The sequence below is a fragment of the Onychomys torridus genome, chromosome 2 (genome assembly GCF_903995425.1).
Source record: "Onychomys torridus chromosome 2, mOncTor1.1, whole genome shotgun sequence".
Lineage (NCBI taxonomy): Eukaryota > Metazoa > Chordata > Mammalia > Rodentia > Cricetidae > Onychomys > Onychomys torridus.
In genome coordinates, this window is record NC_050444.1 from 78,545,487 (window position 1) to 78,567,200 (window position 21,714).

Below are 21,714 nucleotides of genomic sequence, written 5' to 3' on the forward strand. Positions count from 1 at the left end.
TGCTTCATACCGTGGGCATTTGTGCTTGATGGCATTGATTGCCTTTGTAATTACAAATTGGCCTGTGTGGTTTAGGCACAGCTCCAAAGGCAATGAGCATGGACTTGGGTTCCTTGTTGAACAGGCTGCTCCATAATATTTGTTAACAAAATAGATTCTAAACAGCACTCTGTGCTATCAAGGATTCAGTACTGGATACTATAGACCTAATATTTCTCCCTGCCTTTTGGGAAGACAAGTCTGGCATGGAGTCTTTCATGCTGTAGGAAGGATGTTGTTAATTTTCTCGGCTTGTTTTTCTCTTGGGCCAGAGTGGCCAGCCACAAGTGCTCCCCTCCAACTACACAGAGTCACAGTGTATTATCTCGGAGTTCCAAAGCTGCTTTCCCCCATCTTTTAAAACCAGCAGCTGAAGATGATGAGATGCAGTGTAACCATATCTGACTTCGGTCTCGTCTGTCAGAAAGCATCAAGTGGAGGCTTGCTAATTCAGGAGAATAGGAGGAAAACTAATCCTTCTGTGTGTGATCTTGGCCGGAAGGAACAACAGAAGGCCTCCAATCTCCTTTGTGAACACTCCAATGGCATCCAAGCTCCTACTTGTGGTAGACTCTTGTTCCTTTCAGCATTTAGTTTCCAGGGGGACAGAGGATTGTGAACTGCCGCCTCTTTCTTTTTGCAGCTGATCTAGTAGGATGCAAAATTCTAGTGTCTGAAGCTACACGGCCTATGGCCGACAGTGAGTGATGCTGCCGGGCAGCCACACAGTGATGACAGCAGTCTGTTGGCAGGGAACAGTGCAGCCTAGGACCACACGGAAGGCAAGCATGCTGACCACATAGCATCAAGCAAGGAAAATAGGGTTTTCTGCCTGTGTTTGGTAGGTTAGGACAGGAGGGGTGAGGGCAGGGGTGTTGTGGAGCGTGCCAAGCTGGGCTGTTGATGAGAGTGTGGGAAGATTTGAGAAAAGGGAAAAAATCAAGAGCAGGCTCCATGCCAGCTGGGAGGCCATTGGGTTGATCTTTCTCCTCTTTCTGCTTAAGTAGGGAAGCCTGCTGGGTGGGGTGGGAATAGAGCCAAGAAAGAAGCAGGTCTGCTGGGTGAACATGGATGGTCAGACCTGGCAAGGATGTGTCTGCCATATGGCATCAGAGCCAGGAGAGAGAGCAGATACAAAGGGGAATAAGACGAGGAACAAGAATAAAGGAGAGCTGGACAACGACACAGAGGCCATGGAGGGTGGAAGAAAGAGGAGAAGATGAGTGGCAGGTAGAGAGGGGAGCTCCATGTGTCTGTTATGCAGCCCAGGCCTCCCAACCAAACACTGGAGCAAGATGATGTTACATGAATTAAAAGAAAAACCAGTGGGCAACCTTGTAGTACAGAGGAAAGTGGAGCCCTGCTCCTATGTGGTCTTGGTGGGAAACAAGTTTTCCAAACAACACATCATAGAAATCTGGAAGCTACTGTTTTAAGTTAAAATCAATATAAGCAAGGACACAATCCAATGCAGCAAAACTACAGACTATTTATAAATATTAATTATATCTAAAATATAATGCAGCATACAAGATTCCTGAGAACATCTCATTATTGACTGTTAAGGTCTTTTTAGAACATGTGGAGAAGTAAAATTACAAATGTCAATGAAATGAGTTTTATGTTTCTGTGACGGCATGTTCAGAACCTTTTCATTTCCCTTTGGGGAGTCTTGTGACAAGCTAAAAGGCCGTGGGGTGTATTCCCCTGGTTTTGTGATAATCTGACAACTATCTGTAGACCAGAGACCAGAATCCCACTGGCTTTGATCCAATAAACTGAGGCATAGTTTAGCTTTAAGCACCTAGAAGACAGAGTGACTATAGATAGAAGACCTCAAATCTCTCCCTCCAAGTTCTGAGACTTTGCAAGCTCTCATTCTTCAGCCTGTCCATCTGCCCCCACCACCAGTTCCTCAACAAGTCCAGGCTAACCTGATGGAGTAGGAGCCTCATATAAGACAGACTCCCATGTCTCAGAAGAAGTCATTTTAGATCAGTCCTCAGTCAGCCAACTCCAAAATATCTCAGAGAATGCACTTAAGATCCTAACTGCCTTGTAGCTGATGGCAGGATAGCTGAGACCAAAGGAATTGCCTAGGAGACTCATGTGAGCAACCATCAACACTTTCAAAGATACAGAGTTTCAGGCTCATTTGTTACACAACAACTGATGACCCAAACCAGAGACTCACCTGTGCATTCATACTGTAGACCTTTCCCATAATAGCCCTTCTCACAGACGCATTCAAATTGACCTGTGTGTGTTCCACATTTGCAGCTGGCCATTCGGTCACAGCAGTCTTTTCCAGCTTCACAGAGATAAGAGCAGTGGGCCATATCCTCTTGGATAAAACTCCCAGAAGGTAGATCTACCAGGAACATAAAATATAAGGCAATTAAAAAAAAACAGTTGATTGTTACATTCTCTAGTCATTACAGATCAAGAGCAAGCTGGAGAAAATAGCTCTTCTGAGCTGCCTGATTTCCCACTCTTCCCTGCCTCCACCCACACATGGATATGTGTTGTTTGCAGGAATACACTCTGGGGGCTAGCTTTGGCCAATTCAGTTATTTTAGTCTGGGACTTCATCCTAAGTGTTCCAGGCCATGCAGGGTCATGCAGAAATGGAGCACCACAGAGTGAATGCTCAGGATGCAGCAGGTAATCAACACCCTTGGTCCTTCAGGTCATTCCTCCGGCTTCCAACAGCAGCCTTCCCTGACCTCTGAATGAGGTCAGGCAGCAGTAGCCAGACTTTGCAAATCCTGTTCAAGTTAGAACTAAGAACAATCCTGACCACCGTGGAAGGGTGCTTCTGACTGTGGGCTGCTGTCTCTAGAATAAACATCATCACGTCTGTAGTCATCTGATTCAAGAACATCACCACATAAGTTAAATAACACAACCATCATCCAGTCTGCTGCTTGGTTTTAAGTATAGGAACACACGTTACTCAAGAGAGAGACAGTTCTGAGTATTTGAGCCAAGAGCTGAGAGAAAGCATGCCAGGAATCCCTGAGCAGAGCCATTCAGAAACAGACTTAAGGCAGGGTTAAGGCTGCAGATTCCTGAGCTAGGATGGATGGCCTCGAATGGAGCAAGTGGTAAGACTACATCTTCAGCTGAAGAAGCTAAGAGATCTTAGCCTGAATTCCAGCGCTAGGGTCAGGCTGCTAAGTCCAGATACTGGGATGGGCCCCTAGTAAGAATGCAAGTGGGTGACTGTTGGCAAAGCAGACAGTCTGCAGATGAAGATCTAGGAAAGAGATGAGAGATGGTCTCAAATATGAAACATCTGAACTTACGCTAAGTTTGTACAGCAGCTAGGGATACAAATTAGGGGAAAGCTCAGCCTCCAGGAAAGGAGATCAGCAAAACTAGGCACTGCATTAAATCTCCAGCTCAGCAGCAATGCTGTGGGTGAAAGGTTTGCACTCTGGTCCCTGGGAATTAGTTCTGAGAAAGGGGACCAGAGGTTTGTTTGCAACAGAAGACCTTAGGGAGCAAGAAAAGCCTGGCTATTGAAGTTGGTACAATAGTCTGCAGGCCCAGGAGAGGAGTAAGTGGAAATCTATGCTGCAATGTGGGGCTACTGAGAGTGTTCAGAAACATAGAGGGTCTGGGGGCTGGAAGCGGATCCGTCCAAATTGAAGAGTGTGGGGGAGAGGACATCAGACTCACCTCTGATGCTGTAATATCTTTTTAGTAAAAGCAGAGATTCTTCTTACCAACCCTGGAGAGTCAACCAAAGTATGACACGCTCTAGATGTGAATTTAGTGAAATACATGTGGTGCCTTGTAAGTCCAGTATGGGACAGTCAAATAGCCTTTTCCTTGATAGCCTTGTCTGCCCTGATTTCTTCATGAACTCACTTTAGTCACTGGTCCCGTAAGACAGAGGGGCAATTGGAATAGAGACTCATTTGATGCAACATCTATAGATCACAGCACCCATTACTTCATACTTTCACCATCTAGTAACACCCACTATCTAATATACCATCTAGTAACACCCACTATCTAATATACCCATCTAGTAACACCCACTATCTAATATACCATCTACTATCTAATATACACCCACTATCTAATAATACCCACTATCTAATATACCATCTAGTAGTACCCACTATATAATATACCATCTAGTAACACCCACTATATAGTGTCCCCAACTATAACCTCCCTCTTCCCCAGCTAGCACACCACTTCTTCTAAAAAGGGAGAAACAAAGGAAGTGCCAGTCACTTCTGGCCATGTGCTAGACACTGCAGCCTTGGTCAAATGTAGAGATTTCATCCTCCTGAGAAAACCGGGCTACATATTATTACATAATTCCTGTTTTGAAAGAGGAGAAGGCTGAAGCCCATACTTGATTGCCTGAAGCAGTTAATAACAAATGACCCATTAGCATTTATATTTAATTAGTGATTTATAGCAAAGAGAAGTGGTTATTGAGCCCTTACACATGCCATTAGTAACTCTTTATTGCATCTATATAGTGTGCATATGTGGGCACACATTGGTTCCCTCTTTTCACCATGTGGGTCCCGGGGATCAACTCAGGTTGTCCGTCTTAGCTGCGAGCACCTTTACCCAATGATCCATCTTGCACACTCATCAACAATTTTCTAGTTGCCTTTTGTGCCTTAACTACTTTACTCTTGTAGCAAGCCTGCGAAGTAAGACTCCTCTCCTTTCCTGTTCCCCTGACCAGAAACCCAAGAAGTGTCAAAAGAGATAATTCGTCCCCAAATCACTCAGTTGGTAGATGATGAAACAAGGATCCAAATCCAAGAGTTCTGAATTTTTATGACTTAGCTCTTAAAAATTAAACTTCAGTTACAGGCCTAGGATTTAAACCTAAGCCTGGTTTTGCTCCCCACACTCACCCCTCCCCACTTCCAAGCCCTGCTCTAAGTTCCTCTCCATTTCTAAGATTCTTACCCCCAGTAAGCTTAGCTAGTAGCCCCCCCCCCCACCCCAGAGAGTCTAATCCTTTGGCTAGATCCGCAGCAATAGCCTGGGACTCCACCAGAAACTCTTCTCTTGGAATCCCACCAGGGCTAACCTGGTTGCTTGTTTGTTTTTTGAGCCTCACCAGGTGCTTCGAATCCATTGCTATGATTTCCACCTTATGCCAAATTTCTCACTTGAGTGCCTGCCAGGATCATGCCCAGTTTGGCACATGGCTAAATCTCCTGTCAACTCCTCACAGCCTGCATTCTTTTCTCCTGGTTCAAATTACAATAGGCAAGTCCATCTAACTGAAAACTGTACATCTAAACAACCTCATACGCGGTTTGTCATTGACTCCCATGAATGCATTTGCTAATTTTTCTCCCCCTTTAGGACTGACATTACAAAAGCGATTTGTCTCTGAGTTGTCAGGGCAAGAAGTATGTGTTAAGTGTTTAGTGCCCTATCTCTCCACGTATTTCTGGAAACATTCTGGTGAGGTTCAATGCTCATGTCTCAGAATGTTTACTTCATCTGTCCAGATAGCTGTAAATGAGATCTCAGTCAAGGCTTCCCCTCTGTGTGTGGCCTCCAAACACACCTTAATCCATCCCATGGATCTAGGTGGGAACATATGGATGTTCTAGGGAAATGCAACACAGCTGTTAAGAAACAAAGCAAAACAAGGTTGCAACAAAGCAAAACAAGGTTGCTGCCAGGTCGGGATGCCCTCTCTGGGCAATTCAAAGTATGTGTGGACATCCAAAGTGCTCATAAGCCTCGTGTTCCACCAAGAACACTGTGAGAGTTTGAAATCATTCTTCTCCACGCAACAAGAGAAACAAAACAAAAACCCAAAAAACAGTAACAACAGATTTCAAGGTACCCGTAATGCTATTAACTTCCGTTACCTTCATGCAATGCCCTGCGAGCTAAAGCCTCAAATTCTTCAAAACTGTGAAGCAGGTAGCAGTGTTCCTCCTTCGGGGAGGAAGCCATGTCATTCAGTTCCCGGATATTCCCTTGCCAAATCCCGAACGTGAAGATCTCCACTCCGAAGTCCCTCAGCGACGCAGCAATGGGTCTGGGGTCTCCGCCGTTGGAATAGCCATCGGTGATGAGAAATATGACTTTGGTGGAGTTTTCTCGAGAGTGACGAAGGATTTGCTGTAAGGACACAGGGGAGATCTGAGTGTAAGTGGCGCCAGCCCCTCTGCTTCCTTATCTGGCTGAGACAGCACCTGAGAGGTGCCGTTCACACTGGCCAGCGAGAGAAAAACAGAAACAGGCAGAGACTGGGATCTGCAACGGCCTCGCAGACGCGAAATGAGCCTCAAAATCATGTGAAATGTGTTATCATCATCATTGTGATAACCACGCCATCATCCTCATTGCCACTGAGCTTGCCAATGAAGAACAAGTATTTACAGAATGGCATTGATTCAATAATTGCCACTTCCTGTGAAGCTAACCTATCGGTTCTCCAGTCCTGGAAACATGTGCGAATCCTGAATTCTACGCCTCTACATTGCACCTCTCTCTCTATCTAAACCACCCCCAGCGTCACTAGAAAAATTTATCAGAAAGTGTCTTTTTCAGGATGACCTTCTTCTTATATTTGTTTTTCCACTACTCCTTCAAAAATACAGAATTGATCCAATACTTCATCTTTTTGGACCACCCAGATTCGCATAAAATCAGCAGGTTTTGGCAGTGTCCTATCTTCATGAGAAAACGTGGATTCACTAACCCTGACATCTGAGCTTTATTGTTTTAGGACAGGTCATTGTGTTTTACGATGTGTGTGTAGTTCCTTCACCCTGGACAGAAGCACAGATGAAGCTTTTCACACCCCTTTGCCAGAGATGCTTTACAATGTCAAACCTCAAAGGCACAAGAACTCTAGGTGTGGATCTAGCGTTGACATCCAGTTTCTGTTGTGTCTTTTCATCAGAATTTTGTGGGAAAGGCAAGGAAGTACCAGTATACATTTTCTAGCAAGATCTTACTTAGAAGGCAGCCTAGTTTGTTAGGCAATAACAGGAGAGCCACTGCCCATTTTCTAGAAAGTGGGCCAGAATAGCAACAATTATACCCCATATTTGTCAAAATTAAAAAAAGATATGATCTGAAGTATAAATTCGATTCCATTTACTTTAGGGAGTAGATTCATGAGCTGGTCTAGATTGTTTTCAGATTTTAAGACCAATATCTATATGAAGTCTATTGCCAGATACTCAGTGGATACTGCATTTAATTGAATTATTCTTACCTAAACTTAACTATTGTGAGCTGCAGCTAAAGCAGGCAAACCTGAATGTACAGAAGATCAAACTGAAAATGACTCCAGAAACCATCTAGAGGGCAGGGCCAGCAGTTTGAGAAGAGGTGTTTAAGTACGCTACCACAGCCCCCAAGAATCAAGCCCAGTACTGCGAGCCACATCAGATAGGAGCCTAGAAAGACAGGCACAGAAGGCTGTGTGTGTGACAGAACAGGACACACAATGTTAGCAGACATTCCACAGCTACACATCAGGGCCTCAATCAGCAGCCTTCACGGTCTTGGTTCTTACAGTTTAAAAAGCTGTCCACTTGATGAAGGACGAGTTGTCTGGGATGACTGCATGAGAGGTGCGGGACTTTTCTAATCCCCAGACAAGAGCCTCTGGGGAGCAGGGGAGGGAAAAGGTTGGAGAAAGGAGACGTTATACTCTTGTGTGAGACCCTGAAGTCTGTACCAATCTGTCTCCACACCCAATCGAGTCCCAGAGAAGATGACAGATAGACATCTCTTGAGGCACCAAGACTCACAGTTCATCTCCCATTTGGATATTCAGGACAGAGTCATGACCATGAATGAGACCACTGTACAACTCAGAAAATAGAAGCTCAGAGGGCTGAGGGGTGAGCATTCCCCAACCAGCTTTGCAAAAGGAGGAAAGAGGAGGAATTCTAAACATGACTCAGTTGTCAAAAGGGAAGTACTAGAAAGTTCTAGTTTTGAGTTTTATTGGATGCTGCTAGATGGCTGGCCCTGTTTCATCATCAGGTGGAAAGGCGTATCAAAGAAAAAGTCCTGGGCTGGGGGTAGTTACAGTTAGTATGACCTACACCTGGGCTCCATCCCCAAAACAATGTGAAGAAATGTCCACAGAATATTCTGTTCAGCATTAGTAAGATAGAGTTTTAAAAGCCGTAAGAAAATGTTTTGTCTCAACACACAGTTTCTCATCCCAGTGGGACTTCCTGGTACGTTGGGAGGTGAGTAGGGAATCTCATTTGGACCTCAGCACTTCCACACACTTATAGGATGAGAGATGAGGTGCAGGGATGGACAGGAGAAGGTGATTTTGCTGAACAGCTCAAGGGTGTTCAGAGTAACAGCTGGGCATTTCGAGGGTAAGGACGTATCAATTGCAAGTGTGGTCTCCTGTGAGATCCACTAAGGGCAGGCTATTTAAATTCCTTGGTATCTGAGTCTAGAGAACACTCTCAGTCTCTAACGGCCCATAAAGGGCAGCTCTTCCTGTGCTCAGGAGAAAGCCTCAGAGATTTCACCTAAACCTACTCAAATACCTTTGTGTCACACTAAAATTGTTATTTTAAAAATCCTTGAGTTTTGTTTTACTTCAGTAAACGGTAGAGACTACCTTCATTTTTATTCAAGTAGAGAATTATTTCCCCCACTCATTCACTGATCAATCCTCTCCTTTCTGTTTTATACTCTGTCTGTCTGTTCTTGGTTAATAACTACACAGCTTGGGGTGCTATTGCTTTACATTCTTTTTTTATACTTGGAAAGGAAAATTTTAACCATCTTTTTTCTTTTTTAAAGTATTTGTGGTTAGACTTAGATGTTTCCTTTGCCAGCTGAGCTCATGAAATTTTTCTCTAAATTCTGTTTGACCCAGTAATTTCACTTCTAGGAATCGATCCTAAACACACACACACACACACACACACACACACACACACACACACACAATCAATCAATCAATCAATCAATCAATCGAAGACTAACCCAGTAGAAACGAGCTGGTTGCAGTCTCTAAATACCATTATCCACTAGAAGGTGCCAGAAACTTGTGAAGAAAGTTTTTGATTTCTGTCCAAGGGCAGGAAATGCATGACACGGGTTGAAGCCTCTTATACAGAAAGCGGAGAGGTCTAAGACTAGCAAAGACAAGTTAAAGAAACCAGGGGCAGCTGGGAAGGGCAGCTTGGGTACCGATGAAGATGAGAAATTGAATGCACTTCAGTTTCTCAAGTTTAATGTATATACATGGGGGGTGTTTACATTAGTAAAATATATACATTAAAGTTTTACAAACAAACAATGATTGGAATGGGCTGAAACACCCACATGAACACATGTATTGCTCAGTACTATTCCTGGGGAAAAGCTCAATTATCTGTTTAGAATGACATGAGGCAATTTGTTTGTAAACTTCTATTTTTCTGTGTTCTGAGGGAAAGCCTTTGTTCCAGCCCTTCAGGAGGCAGTGGGTTGTGTGTACAACCAGGTGAAGAGCAAAGATGGAGACAGAAGTAGACTCTAGTTCCATTCAGAAGTCCCAATCACATCTCCACAGAAACACTCCACAATGCTCCTAGTCATTTTGAATGGCCAGTTGACAAGGTCATGGCAGCTAACTGTAAACAAGACAATGAAAACCCGAGAGTCATGATGAAAAAAGAAAGAGAGAAAAGCAGATTTATTTGTTCATTATGGTACTTTTGATCATGCTATCATGAGCAGTGTATGTGTAAAGTATGTGCTCATAAATGTTTGTTCAAGGAGCCGAGTGGGGAAACTCTAGGATACTGGAATGAGTTGGTCTTGAGTAAGTAGTAGGAATGTGAATGTGTAAATGTATACTATTTATAAAAAAAAAAAACTATTCTAGGAGGAGATGGAGAGAGGTAATAGATGGTGGATATGGTCAATAAACACTGTATAAATTTAAGAATAGTTCAATGAATAAAAATATTTAAAATGAAATAACATTTAATTTTCTTTTTGTGCCTTCCATTATAAACACATCCTTTCCTGGAATGCTAGCCTCAGTTGACCCCAGGCCTTTCCTTCTTGTCTGCACGGACTTCAGCACGTCCTTCTCACAGTCACTGCTCATCAGACACACAGACTCTAAGCTGGGTGGGAGGCAGAGTGAAGGCTCAGTGGGAAAGAGCATTGGTTGCTATTGCAGAGGACCCAGGCTTAGTTCTAAACACCCACATGGTGGCTCAAAACCCTCCCTAACTCCAGTTCCAGGGAACCTGATGCCCTCTTCTGACCTCCACAGGCACCAGGAACACATGCAGCCCAAACACTTCATACACAAAGAAAAATTAATCTAAAAAAATAAAAAATAAAAACAGACAAAACCTTAAGCTGTCATTGTGCTATTTTCTCTTTGCAGAGACACTGGTCAGCGTTTCCAGGAGCGATCTGCTCTGTTGGCAGGTCAATACATGAAGCTGAAGATGACAAGAATAATGGCAGCACTAGTGGTCCAGGCAAAGAGTTACACAAGATCTCGGTTTGGAATGTGCTTTAAAGATGGACAAGGGAGGATGTATAACTGAAAATAATTTACAGCTCTCTCCCCATCTATTTGGCTCATTATTCTTGAATTAAAACATAATTCAATAAAACATTTTTTCATACCAAGATTTCAGAGCCAAATGGTTCTGTGGTAATGGCTGTGGAATGTGGTAGAAGTTTGGCATTTTTCTTTTGTGTTTCTGAAATAGTTTGCATCATCTGCTACAGATATTTTGGGGGGTGTTAGAATACTGAATGAGACAAAGGATTTACTGCCAAATCAAAACTGGACATGGATTCTGTATGGCAAAAGGTTATCGCCATCTGCATTGTATCATGCCTCTGATTTGCTTGTATAAACAGCTGGCAAGAAAAAGAGGCTTCCTGAGTCCAGCAATAGTCATCAGAATGATAAAAATGCAGGATTGTGCAATTCAGGTTTAACAGGGAGATCCATCATCCTTACACAAGACTGCACCCCCCACTTGCACCCCGACCCAAAGTGCTTTTGTCCCTCCAAAGAGCTGTTGCAAAAATGCTTTGGAGACAGTTGGAGACAGCAGAAAAAGACGGCACTTTCTCTTGAATCCTGATCCTTAAACTATAGAACACAACATGAGCCACTTCAAGACTCAAACTGCAATGAGCCGTTACGGCCAGCCTGTCCTGGGGATGCCAACTAGAGAAGGCCATTATTCACCCTGTAATGACTTCGTACAGTGGGCAAATCCAGCCTGTGACTGTGTCTGAGGACCTCTTTGCCATGGAGCAGAAAGTTAGTGAAGCAAGCCAGAGTTTCCACTTGATTTCCGCCCGGGGCTTTTCTTTGCTGGGAAACATTAAGCACAAACTGAGCCCTGGAAGTTACATGTAGGACTCCCTCACCTCCATACTCCGACTTCCCTGCAGTTCCAGGTGTTACTCCATTTTATGCTGTCTGATATTCTTTGGGGATGTTTTCTTTACGCGTTTTCTGGAGTTCACAGGAGAAGACGTTTCTCTGTTGGTTCACCATCTTCTGGATATCACCCACTCCAGTTTTTCTTCTCTCTCTTTTTGTTTTCTTCAATTTTGATCTCATCCTAATGCCGTCTGGATCCAGCAGGGGCATCTCAAGCCTTTTTCTTGAATATCAGTTTTATTGTTGCTTGTTCATTTGTGTAATGGTATTATTTTATTCCCTTCTACCTCCTATTAAGAATTATATATATATATATATTTCATATATACACATATATATGAAATTCTCAAAGAATCAACTTTTAAAGTAATAAAAGAATTGAGATTAGAATTGTACTTTATCTTTCTAGCTGCAATATGTCTTTGTCTTACTCAGTTCTCTCTATTCCTTTCAGTTTTTCAGCCAGTTTCGTCTTCATTTCAGTCTGTTGTCTGTCCGTTTTTGCCTCTCTGAATCTGTTTTTTATTTATTTAAAGGCATACAACAAATCTTTATAATATCTATCAGAGAATAATCAAAGAAACCAGAGGGATCTGAGGGTTTGTCCCTCTTGTTTTGCTTATCCATGAACAAAGGCACATGTCTATGTGGTGGTATTGTGTTCCCCAAAATATTGTGCACCCTAATAAACTTATCTGGGGTCAGAGAATAGAACAGCCACAATATTAAACATAGAGGATAGGCAGTGGTAGCACACGCCTTTAATCCTAGCATTCCAGAGGCAGAGATCTACCTGGATCTCTGTGTGTTCAAGGATACAGCCAAGCATGGTGACTTCGTGCTTTTAATCCCAGAAAGCGAGCCTTTAATCCCAGGGAGTGATGGCTGAAAGCAGAAAGGTATATAAGGCATGAGGACCAGAAACTAGAAGCTTTTGGCTGGTTAAGCTTTTAGGCTTTTGAGCAACAGTTCAGCTGAGATTTATTTGGAGAAGGACTCAGAGGCTTCCAGTCTGAGGAAACAGGATCAGCTGAGGAACTGGGGAGGTGAGGTAGCTGTGGTTTGTTCTGCTTCTCTGATCTTCCAGCATTCACCCCAATAACTGGCATCAGGTTTGATTTTATTATTAATAAGTACCTTTAAGATTCATGCTACATGTCTAGGTAAACCATTTGCCACAAACAATAAACATCTGGGAGAAGTAGGTGCTTGGAGTCCTTGGCTATCAATGTTCCTATCTATTATTATTGCCATTAAAATAAGCTGAACAGTGACCAGAAGTGACCAGTGATGAGGGTTATGAATAAGCTACCTTCCACGTTTGTTTGAATGCAGATGAGCTAAGTCAACACTGCCCAGGAGAACTTTCTGTTCTGATTGGCAGCTGTCCTAGTTAGTTTTCTTATTGCTGTGAGAAGGAAGTCTTTATCTCAGCTTACTGTTTATACTCTACCATGAAGAGAAGTCAGGGCAGAAACTCAAGCAGGAACCTGGAAGCAAAAACTGAAGCCGAAGCCAGGAAGGAACACCACTGCCTGGCTTGCTTCTACGGCGTGCTCAGCCTGCTTCATTATAAGACCCAGTACCACCTGCCTGGGGGGAGCACCATCAACAGTGGATGGGGCGCTCCCACACCAACCAATAAATCAAAGAAATGTCCCACAGACTTGCTTACAGGCCAATCTGATGGAGTTATTTTCTCAGTTGAGGTTCCCTCTTCTCAAGTGACCCTGGCTTGTGTCAAGTTAACAAAAACTCAACAGCCGAGCAGGTTATCTATGTGTTAACCTGGTGACATTTACCACATGTGACTGTTGAGCACTTGAATCTGTTGTAGCTGGGAATCAAATTGATAATTGCCCTTAATTTTAATTAATTTATAATTAAGTAGACAAACATGGCTAGAGGCTACAGGATTGGCCAGGACAGACCAAGAGAGCTGTACTTTTGCTCCAAGACAAACACAGAAAATCTAGAGCAAGTTTCTGATATTCTGTAAATGAGAGAAATGCAAAATCAACCTGAGGATCTAGAAATAATGAAATTTTCTGCTTTTCAATGAATACAACATTATGAATAAAATTATATAATTCATACAATAAATGATATAGTCTTAATTGTTAATGATGCTTGTTTATTGATTGTGGGGCATGGATGTGCCATGTACATGTGTGCAGGTTGGATGCTAACTTCCAATGGTTGGTTCTCTTCTACCACGTGGGACATGGAGACTGAACTCAGGTCGTCAGACGTGGTGGCAGGAACCTTCACTCATTGGGCCATCTCACCAGCCCTAAATTATTTATCTTGGGACAAAAGTAGAAACTGTAGAAACTCAGCAGATCCCAAGTATGTAAGGAATAAACCAGTGATTTAATTTTTTTCACCAATACTTAAGATTCTTTTGAAATAACTAACAAAGGATCTAAGATGTATCATTAGAAAGTGCTACTTGGTTTTACTTCTACTCTGATCTCTCTCTCTCTCTCTCTCTCTCTCTCCCTCTCCCTCTCTCTCTCTCTCTCTCTCCCTATCTATCTCTCTATTAGAAAACAAGAAACAAATTGTAAAATATACATATCATGCTTATACACAACATGTTTTAGTGTCCTTAAAAGATAAAGAAAATTTATAGATATCTAACTAAAAAGGGAAAAATAACAAGAAACTAGGTGTGTATTTTGACCAAACCAAACAAAGGCAATGAAAGAAAGCAAAAAAAAAAAAAAAAAAAAAAAAGCAAGGGATGGATGGATGGATGGAAGGAGGGCAAGCGGGCTATTGATAGAATATATAAAATATTTAGTTTCATTAATGCCAAATATATTAAGTTAAATAACAATAAAAGCATTCTTTTTGACTTCTCACATGGTTATTTAAATATTTTTAAATTATTAAACATGTGGAGAAGCAGAGATTGCTGGGAAAGACACCAGAATCCTTAACATTTGGAATGTCATTTGAGAAAGTGATCAAAATCTTACATTTGTCACACAATTTGCTCTTAAATTCTATAGTTATTGAATATAATGAGGAAATAGCCATGTATACATATACAAGCAATCAAAAGGTTTTGCATCTTAGAGTAATTTGAAATAATAAAATGATCAGAAACTATTCAATTCCAACAACAAAATACCAGTTAAATAAATATGAGGCAATACCATGAATGAGCACTGAAGTGTGGACATACTGTATTTGTGTATATAAATGTGTAATTATGTGTTTGAGTATGGTTGACAACACACTCATCTCCTAACCGTATATTTAGGGGATTTTTGTTTACTCCTACCATGTAGAGTTGCATTATTTCATATTTTCTCTTTTTCCTCTCCTCTGTACTTTCCTCAGAAGTCAATGACTCCTAAGCCTACATCAAATTAAACTCCAAGATTCACCCACATGAAGCTCCAAGATTCCCCTAGTGGGCATCTCCATCTGAATGTACTACAAGGTCTTCCAAACATAGTGTATCCAATTCATGCACAAATAATTCTGTCTTCAATACCTCATATACAGCCTGATATCCCCCGTCTTCCAAATTAAAATCCCAGAGTGACCTATGGTGCCTTTGTTCTGGTCTTTCACTGTTAGTGACCACCCAAACAAATGTATTTCACCCATGTTACGTGCCTACCTCTTAGTCTCATCGCCTCAGCTTTGCTCCGGGTGGCCATTTAAGCATCTCTAGAGGAGGTAGTTCTTCTTGCAAGTCCATTTTCTGACCTGCCATTAGGGTTATTTTTTTCTGAAATCCAATGCAATCATGTTTCTAACTTTCAATATTGTCTATCTGTCTGTCTGTAAAGTGAAACTTGAACTCTTTCCCAAGCTCTTCTACTATCCAATCCTAAATAATCCTTTTAGCCACTTCCCTTCCCACATGCCTGACTCTTCTTGAGTCCACCATACTCCTCACTGGTTCAGCTATGGTGGCCCAGTTGGGACTTTCTGAATGGAAAATACTTTTTTATTGTTTTAGTGCCTGAAAATTCCCCATAACTCTTTTTCATTTTTCCAACAATGCCTCCCATCCTTTTTTAATAGTCTATCTCAGTTTAGATTCAAAGTTTGTCTTGTAGAAACTTCTTCTAATTCTTCTGCCATAAAACAAACTCATCTCGGTGAACTTGTTCATCTTTCATCATTCTAAGTCCACCAAATTAAGGTTGATGCTTGTATATCTGGCTGTGTCCTAAAGTAGACTTAAATGTGACAAATCAATCTCACATTTTTACTCTGTTGGTGACTAGGAGCCAGGCATGATGACACATTCCTGTAATCCAGAGTGGTGGAAGAAGGATCAGGAGTTCAAAACTAGTCTGAGATACATGAAACCCTGTCTCCTGACTAACGTGAGGCCTACAAATGAACAGATAGATACATGGTATAATGTTTGCTCTCTATGTGTCCAACATGCAGGATAAAATAGTAAACCTGAGACCAAAGAGTGAATCTTGTTGTGCTCATCTGAACTGAAAACTGTCCAATATCATCTTCTGGCTCATTTCAGCACATCCATTGTGGGTCTCTGTAACATACCAGGCACTGTGTTGAGTGTTTCCTAACTGTGCTTGCTATTTGGTGAGAGAAAGGAACACAAACCAAATTGGATAAAAATGTCAGAAGCCTAAGTGGAGTATTTTGCAGCAATGAAGCTTTCCCATTAATCTTGTGATTTCAAATGAATCATATTTAGTATGTCTCATTTATTGTAAGTATTTACTCAACCATCATAGACTGAAATTCTAGAATGGGGAAAAATGTTGGCTCAGGGAGTCTTTAGGCTATTTGTGACAGTCTAGCCGAATCACAGAGAAACCCGAGGGTCAGAGGAGAACTTAATCTCAGAGTTCATCCACCCACATGCATGCCTTAGTTATTAAACAAGGACAGTTATCAGTTTGAAAAGGACCCATGGGGACAGTACATCAAATTAGAAAATGGTGTGCACAGGAGTTGATGAGTAGCAGACCTAATCCAGACTATAAAACAACAGAACAGATTCACAAGGACCAAGTCATTTCCTACTCATGCCAATATCCAACATCCACTCCTTCCACCCAGAGCTCCAGAAAATCTGAATAGTAAAAGTAGAGCCACCAGAATACCAAATGCCCTGTCACAGGCAAGCACACTATTAACCTGTCACACACAAGCACACTGCTAACCTACCACAGACAAGCACACTGCTAACCTATCACAGACAAGCACACTGCTAACCTATCACAGACGAGCATACTGCTAACCTACCACAGACAAGCACACTGCCAACCTATCACAGACGAGCACACTGCTAACCTACCACAGACAAGCACACTGCTAACCTATCACAGACAAGCACACTGCTAATTTACCTTCAGATAAATATCAAAATAAACTCCATTGTTAATGTGGAAAAACTTCATAAAACCACCACAATTCAGCTGGTAAGATGGCTCAGCAATTTCCCACCAGGTACCACATGGTGGAAGGAGAGAACCTACTCCTCCCACAAGTTGTCCTCTGACATTCACACATGCACCATGGTGCATGCATACACACACACACACACACACACACACACACACACACACACACACACACAGAGTATAACAAAATTAATAGTAATTGATATATTAAATATCTGTACAATATTGCAAAATATCATTTAGTACTCAAAATCAAATATGAATAATTCATTCATGTGATTCACATCCAAAAATCAAAGGACAAAAACAATCTCAAGTGCTACAAATATCATTGGCAAGTGGCCATACATTTATAATTTTGCAAGTGCATTAAAGAATAGAAAAATGTTTACTTACTATGAAAAATAGGAATTACCATAAAACTAATGGCCAAAGTAATGCTTGGAGCACCCTCATTAAACTCAAGAATGATACAAAAAGTTCCTGTTATTGAAGAGTGGGAATACCAGGTAATATGATCAGACAAAAAGCAGAAATAAATCCAGTAATAAAAAGATCCTATTTCAGATGGAAGGAAATCAGGATAAAGAAATCACGAGAGATGTTGAGAAAACAATGTATGCACAAGTATTTTAATTATAAAATGTCATAGTAGCAAGTGACCATGAGTAGATTTAAAAATTCAATTTGGGGATAGGGGTGCTCTCAGTGGTACAACACTAGGGTGTCTAGTGTGTGTCAGGTCCTGGGTTCCATCCCTGGTACCACAGATACACAAAATTAGGAGAAGATGTTCTTGTATGGGAAAATATTCAGCACCCAACTTCAAAAGTAAAAACTAGGAAGTATTTTCTTATGTATCATGGGTGAGTATCAATGAACTCAAATATAAAAAAGGATAAGAATAAAAACTATGGCAGTTATAGTTTCTTGCTTCATCTGAAACTGCTAACAGCTACACTACTTTCATAAGGGAGTTAGGCAGTGCAAGTTAACTAAAAATTCATGGTTGTCATTGAACTAAAGGTTTTTTCATTTTAAAAATCTTCTTAGGTTTCATTTATTAGAAAATCACAAACTGTGCCACCTGATTTTCAAAGTCAAATGCAGCATTTTCTTTCTTATTATTACATTTACTTCTTGATGGTTTCATACGTGTATATAATGCATCATGATCATGCTCACTTTTAAGATTTAGAAAATTTGAAAAGATGCCTTAATCACACTTGGTAGCCCATATGGATTGGCCTAAACAAAGTGGGAGGTTTACTCAGAACTTGCACACAGGAGGAATATCTTTTCCAATCCAAGGTCAGGGAGAAAAGTTGAACGGGAGAAAAAATTGGAAAAAGAAACAAGAGATCTCTAGGAATAGAGGTGCTCCTCCCTTCAATCTTCCCCCTATTTTATGTTTCTGGGCAACACAGCATGTTGTCTAGTCCACCCTGCACAAACTCACTCACTTTCCTTACACTGGTGGGATTCCTGTTTCCTGTGTACTGACTCTACATTCCCTAATTACTGCTGAAACAAAGAAAAGAAAACAAAAATTTATTCTCTCTGGGCTCCTTGTGCCTTACTTCAAGTTGCTAGGAGGAAAACCAAAAGAAGCCATATCAACCTCCAAGAGACTGCTAAAGCCAGAGAAAGGCAGCCTCCATGGGTGGTCAGGAGGGGAGGAGGGTGGTGGTGAGTCTCAGTGAGAGGTGTTGTTGATTGACATGCACTAAAAGCCCACCAAGAGAAGAAATAACTTAATGGTATGTTTAGATGTTTCCAGTAGAGAAAATGATAAAGAAATTTGTCAGGTCAACTCTCCTTCCAAATGAGCATCAGACACAGGGCATGATGGTGTGGAAGTGTAAGAATATTTCTGAGAAAGTATAAAATCTATTATTTGTGATCCAAAGTCATTAGGAAAGAAATGATGCATTTTATGTAGTATTTTAATAACCAGGAAGGAAAACATCAGCAGGTGTTTAGAATGTGTGAAAGATGCAGGAAAGCCAATTGTTCTATTGAAACTATGCAGTCTTCAACATTAGTCTGCAACACTTCAGAAGGCCAGAGAGATTTTAAGTCAAATCTACAAAGAAATGGAAAACTCAAAGGGGTGAGGATTGAAGGGAGACTTTTAAGTTCATGAACTTATGATGTATTTTATTTGTTATAGTTACATAAATTTATTTTTGAAAACACATTTAATTTGTGACATTTATTAGCATTCCAAGTAAATGATATTTGGAAGTTTGTTGTGTTTTTTTTTTCTTTTTTATACTTGCTTGTACAAATAATCACATTAATTAAACATGGAGCAAAGTATTCTGTTTATATCTTTAAAAAGCAGAAATTAAACCTCAAATGATTTACAGTTGAGTTTTATTCATGGATTAAATGATGCATTACAAGTGCAGGATCCTTAATCCGAGAATCTGATATCCAAAAGCTGCAAAATAGGGATGTTTTAGCGCCAAGATGACGTCATGAGTGGAAAATTCCAACAATGAAACTTCTGTCCACAAGAAAAATCATTAACACTATTCTATAAAATGTCCTTCAGGCTATGTGTTCATGAAATGTAGAGAAGTTTCATGCTTACACTTAAGTCCTGTCTCCAAGATATTACATTCTATATATGCAAATATTTCAAAATCAAAAATAGATTCTGAAGCCTCAAATATTTCTGGTTCTACTCAAATGATGTCTGCATTTAAATTGTCAATCAGGGACTATTGTGATATTTACATCTGTCATTGTTCAATGGTATGTACTTTTAAATTATTTTGAATATAGTGTTGTCTCTAGGGGATTAAATGACCTGTACAGTTTACTGTGTGCATACCTTTAGAACAATGAGTGCTCTTCATGAAGCACTTTAGAGACTTGGGAAGATAGTTTAGTGGGTATGAATTAAAGAATGGGTTCAGATCCCCAGAACCCACACCACTCAGCAGCTCACGTGCCTGGAATCCCAATGCTCCTGTGGTGAGATGTGAGGCAGACACACGACACTCTCCTGAGCTGAACAGAGATGAAAGCACATTTCAAGCAAAGTAGATGGTAAAGACTATCGTCTGAAGTTGTTTTCTGACCGCTATATGCACACTGTAGCTCACACCTGGACACAAGCATGTCCACATGCACTCACACACATACACAACAGCATACACACTTACCAGCATGCACACACACACACACACACACACACACACACACACACACACACACCAGTATGCACACATATTTTTTAAATGAATTAGATTTATAAACAAGCCTCATTCAATACTTAAGTATTCTGTATTGTGTGTGTGGTGGTGGGGGGGGCGGGTGGGATAAACTTTGAAGATCTCAAATTAGGATAAATGAAATTTAGTTGAAAGACCAATTAAATTCATAAATTTAATCTTGAGCTGCATGATTGACAGTCCCACTTAAGGTGTCTAAGACTAAAAATGTTGACTTTTTTTTCTTGAATCACATTTTTATCTCAATAAATAATATGACTTAGTGCTGATCTTGGATTGGTTAAACCTAAGAATTCAAAAATCTAGACTAATAAGAGAAACTTGGAAATACATTTTGCTACTTAATATATTTCCACATTGTCCACAGGTCGTGGCCTTTACAGTGATTGACATGGGAGCTGGTGGGAGCTGATACAGCTACAGCACATGAAAATACTCAGGAAAAGCAATTCCCTGGACTGAAAGGGGGCAGAACCAGTGAGGACAATGGGGACCAATAGGGATTATCAGGCACCTCAGACAGCATCATTTAAAATGGCAGCCTTCAAATGCTCATGGCTCTTGGCTGTGTGTCTGCTCTATAATGCCTCTGTCATCTGTCTACCCAGGTTCTTCTTCCAGCTGCCCTCTCCAGAAAGGCTTTTCAACCAACATCACCATCACGCTCACATGAGAACATCTTGCATGCACTAGACCTTCTGACAACACGATGTAGCCAATAGAGGTACCTTCGCATGCAGACTATCTGGACCTGAATTCCAGTTCACCCACTTATCCACAGTATGACCTCGGTCTTATTCACTCCATTGTGTCCCCTGTGCTTTGGGGATGATAACAGTAATTTAAGCTAACTGAAGTTTGTTCTGGGGATTTCGATTTCATGATTTCACACAGGGAAAGTGCTTAGAGGCAATTAGCCATCACTTAGCACTTATTTGTAACGATTTAATTCTCCTGTGTTGCTAGAACAGGCCTCACACGTGTTAGTTACAATAGGACCAACATTTTATTGAGAACTGCGCATGCTTGTGGGGGCTGACAAAGTAGCTCTGGAGATTCTGGAGAAGTGTGATCCTCCGCCACATAATTAATTGCCCATTTCCATCAGAGACAAGAAGGACTTTGCATTGCCCAGTCATGGAAAGAAAAGAAATGGCTCCCAGACTCTATACTGAGAAGGGCTCAGCCGGGCGGTGGTGGTGCGCGCCTTTAATTCCAGCACTCGGGAGGCAGAGGCAGGTGGATCTCTGTGAGTTCGAGGCCAGCCTGGGCTACAAAGCGAGTTCCAGGAAAGGCACAAAGCTACACAGAGAAACCTTGTCTCGAAAAACCAAAGAGAGAGAGAGAGAGAGAGAGAGAGAGAGAGAGAGAGAGAGAGAGAGAAGAGAAGGGCTCTAGGGGAGGCTAGAGGTAATATTGATGGTGACATAGAGGGGACATGTGCTTCAGAGCTTAAAGCATGTAGATTCCCTCTGAACTCACCACATAACCTCTCTTTATAGCACCTGCAATATGATTCCCTAAGCAGATTTTAAAGCTGTGTGACATTATTCTCAGTGCTTCCTCTTGCCCCCACAGGAGGGTAGATTTAATCCAACTCACTAAC

The 21,714-nt window shown here is 41.3% G+C and overlaps 1 protein-coding gene across 1 annotated transcript in view; it reads right to left on the reverse strand.

The window, feature by feature from the left end:
• The window catches only part of Svep1 (sushi, von Willebrand factor type A, EGF and pentraxin domain containing 1), a 180,365-nt gene that overhangs the window by 147,238 nt on the left and 11,413 nt on the right, over positions 1 to 21,714 (reverse strand). The window contains exons 2-3 of the mRNA XM_036180091.1: positions 5,913 to 6,168; positions 2,234 to 2,410 (exon numbers count right to left, since the gene is read on the reverse strand). Of these exons, the coding sequence (XP_036035984.1) occupies positions 2,234 to 2,410; positions 5,913 to 6,168 (433 nt within the window). The remainder of the gene's footprint in view (positions 1 to 2,233; positions 2,411 to 5,912; positions 6,169 to 21,714) is intronic.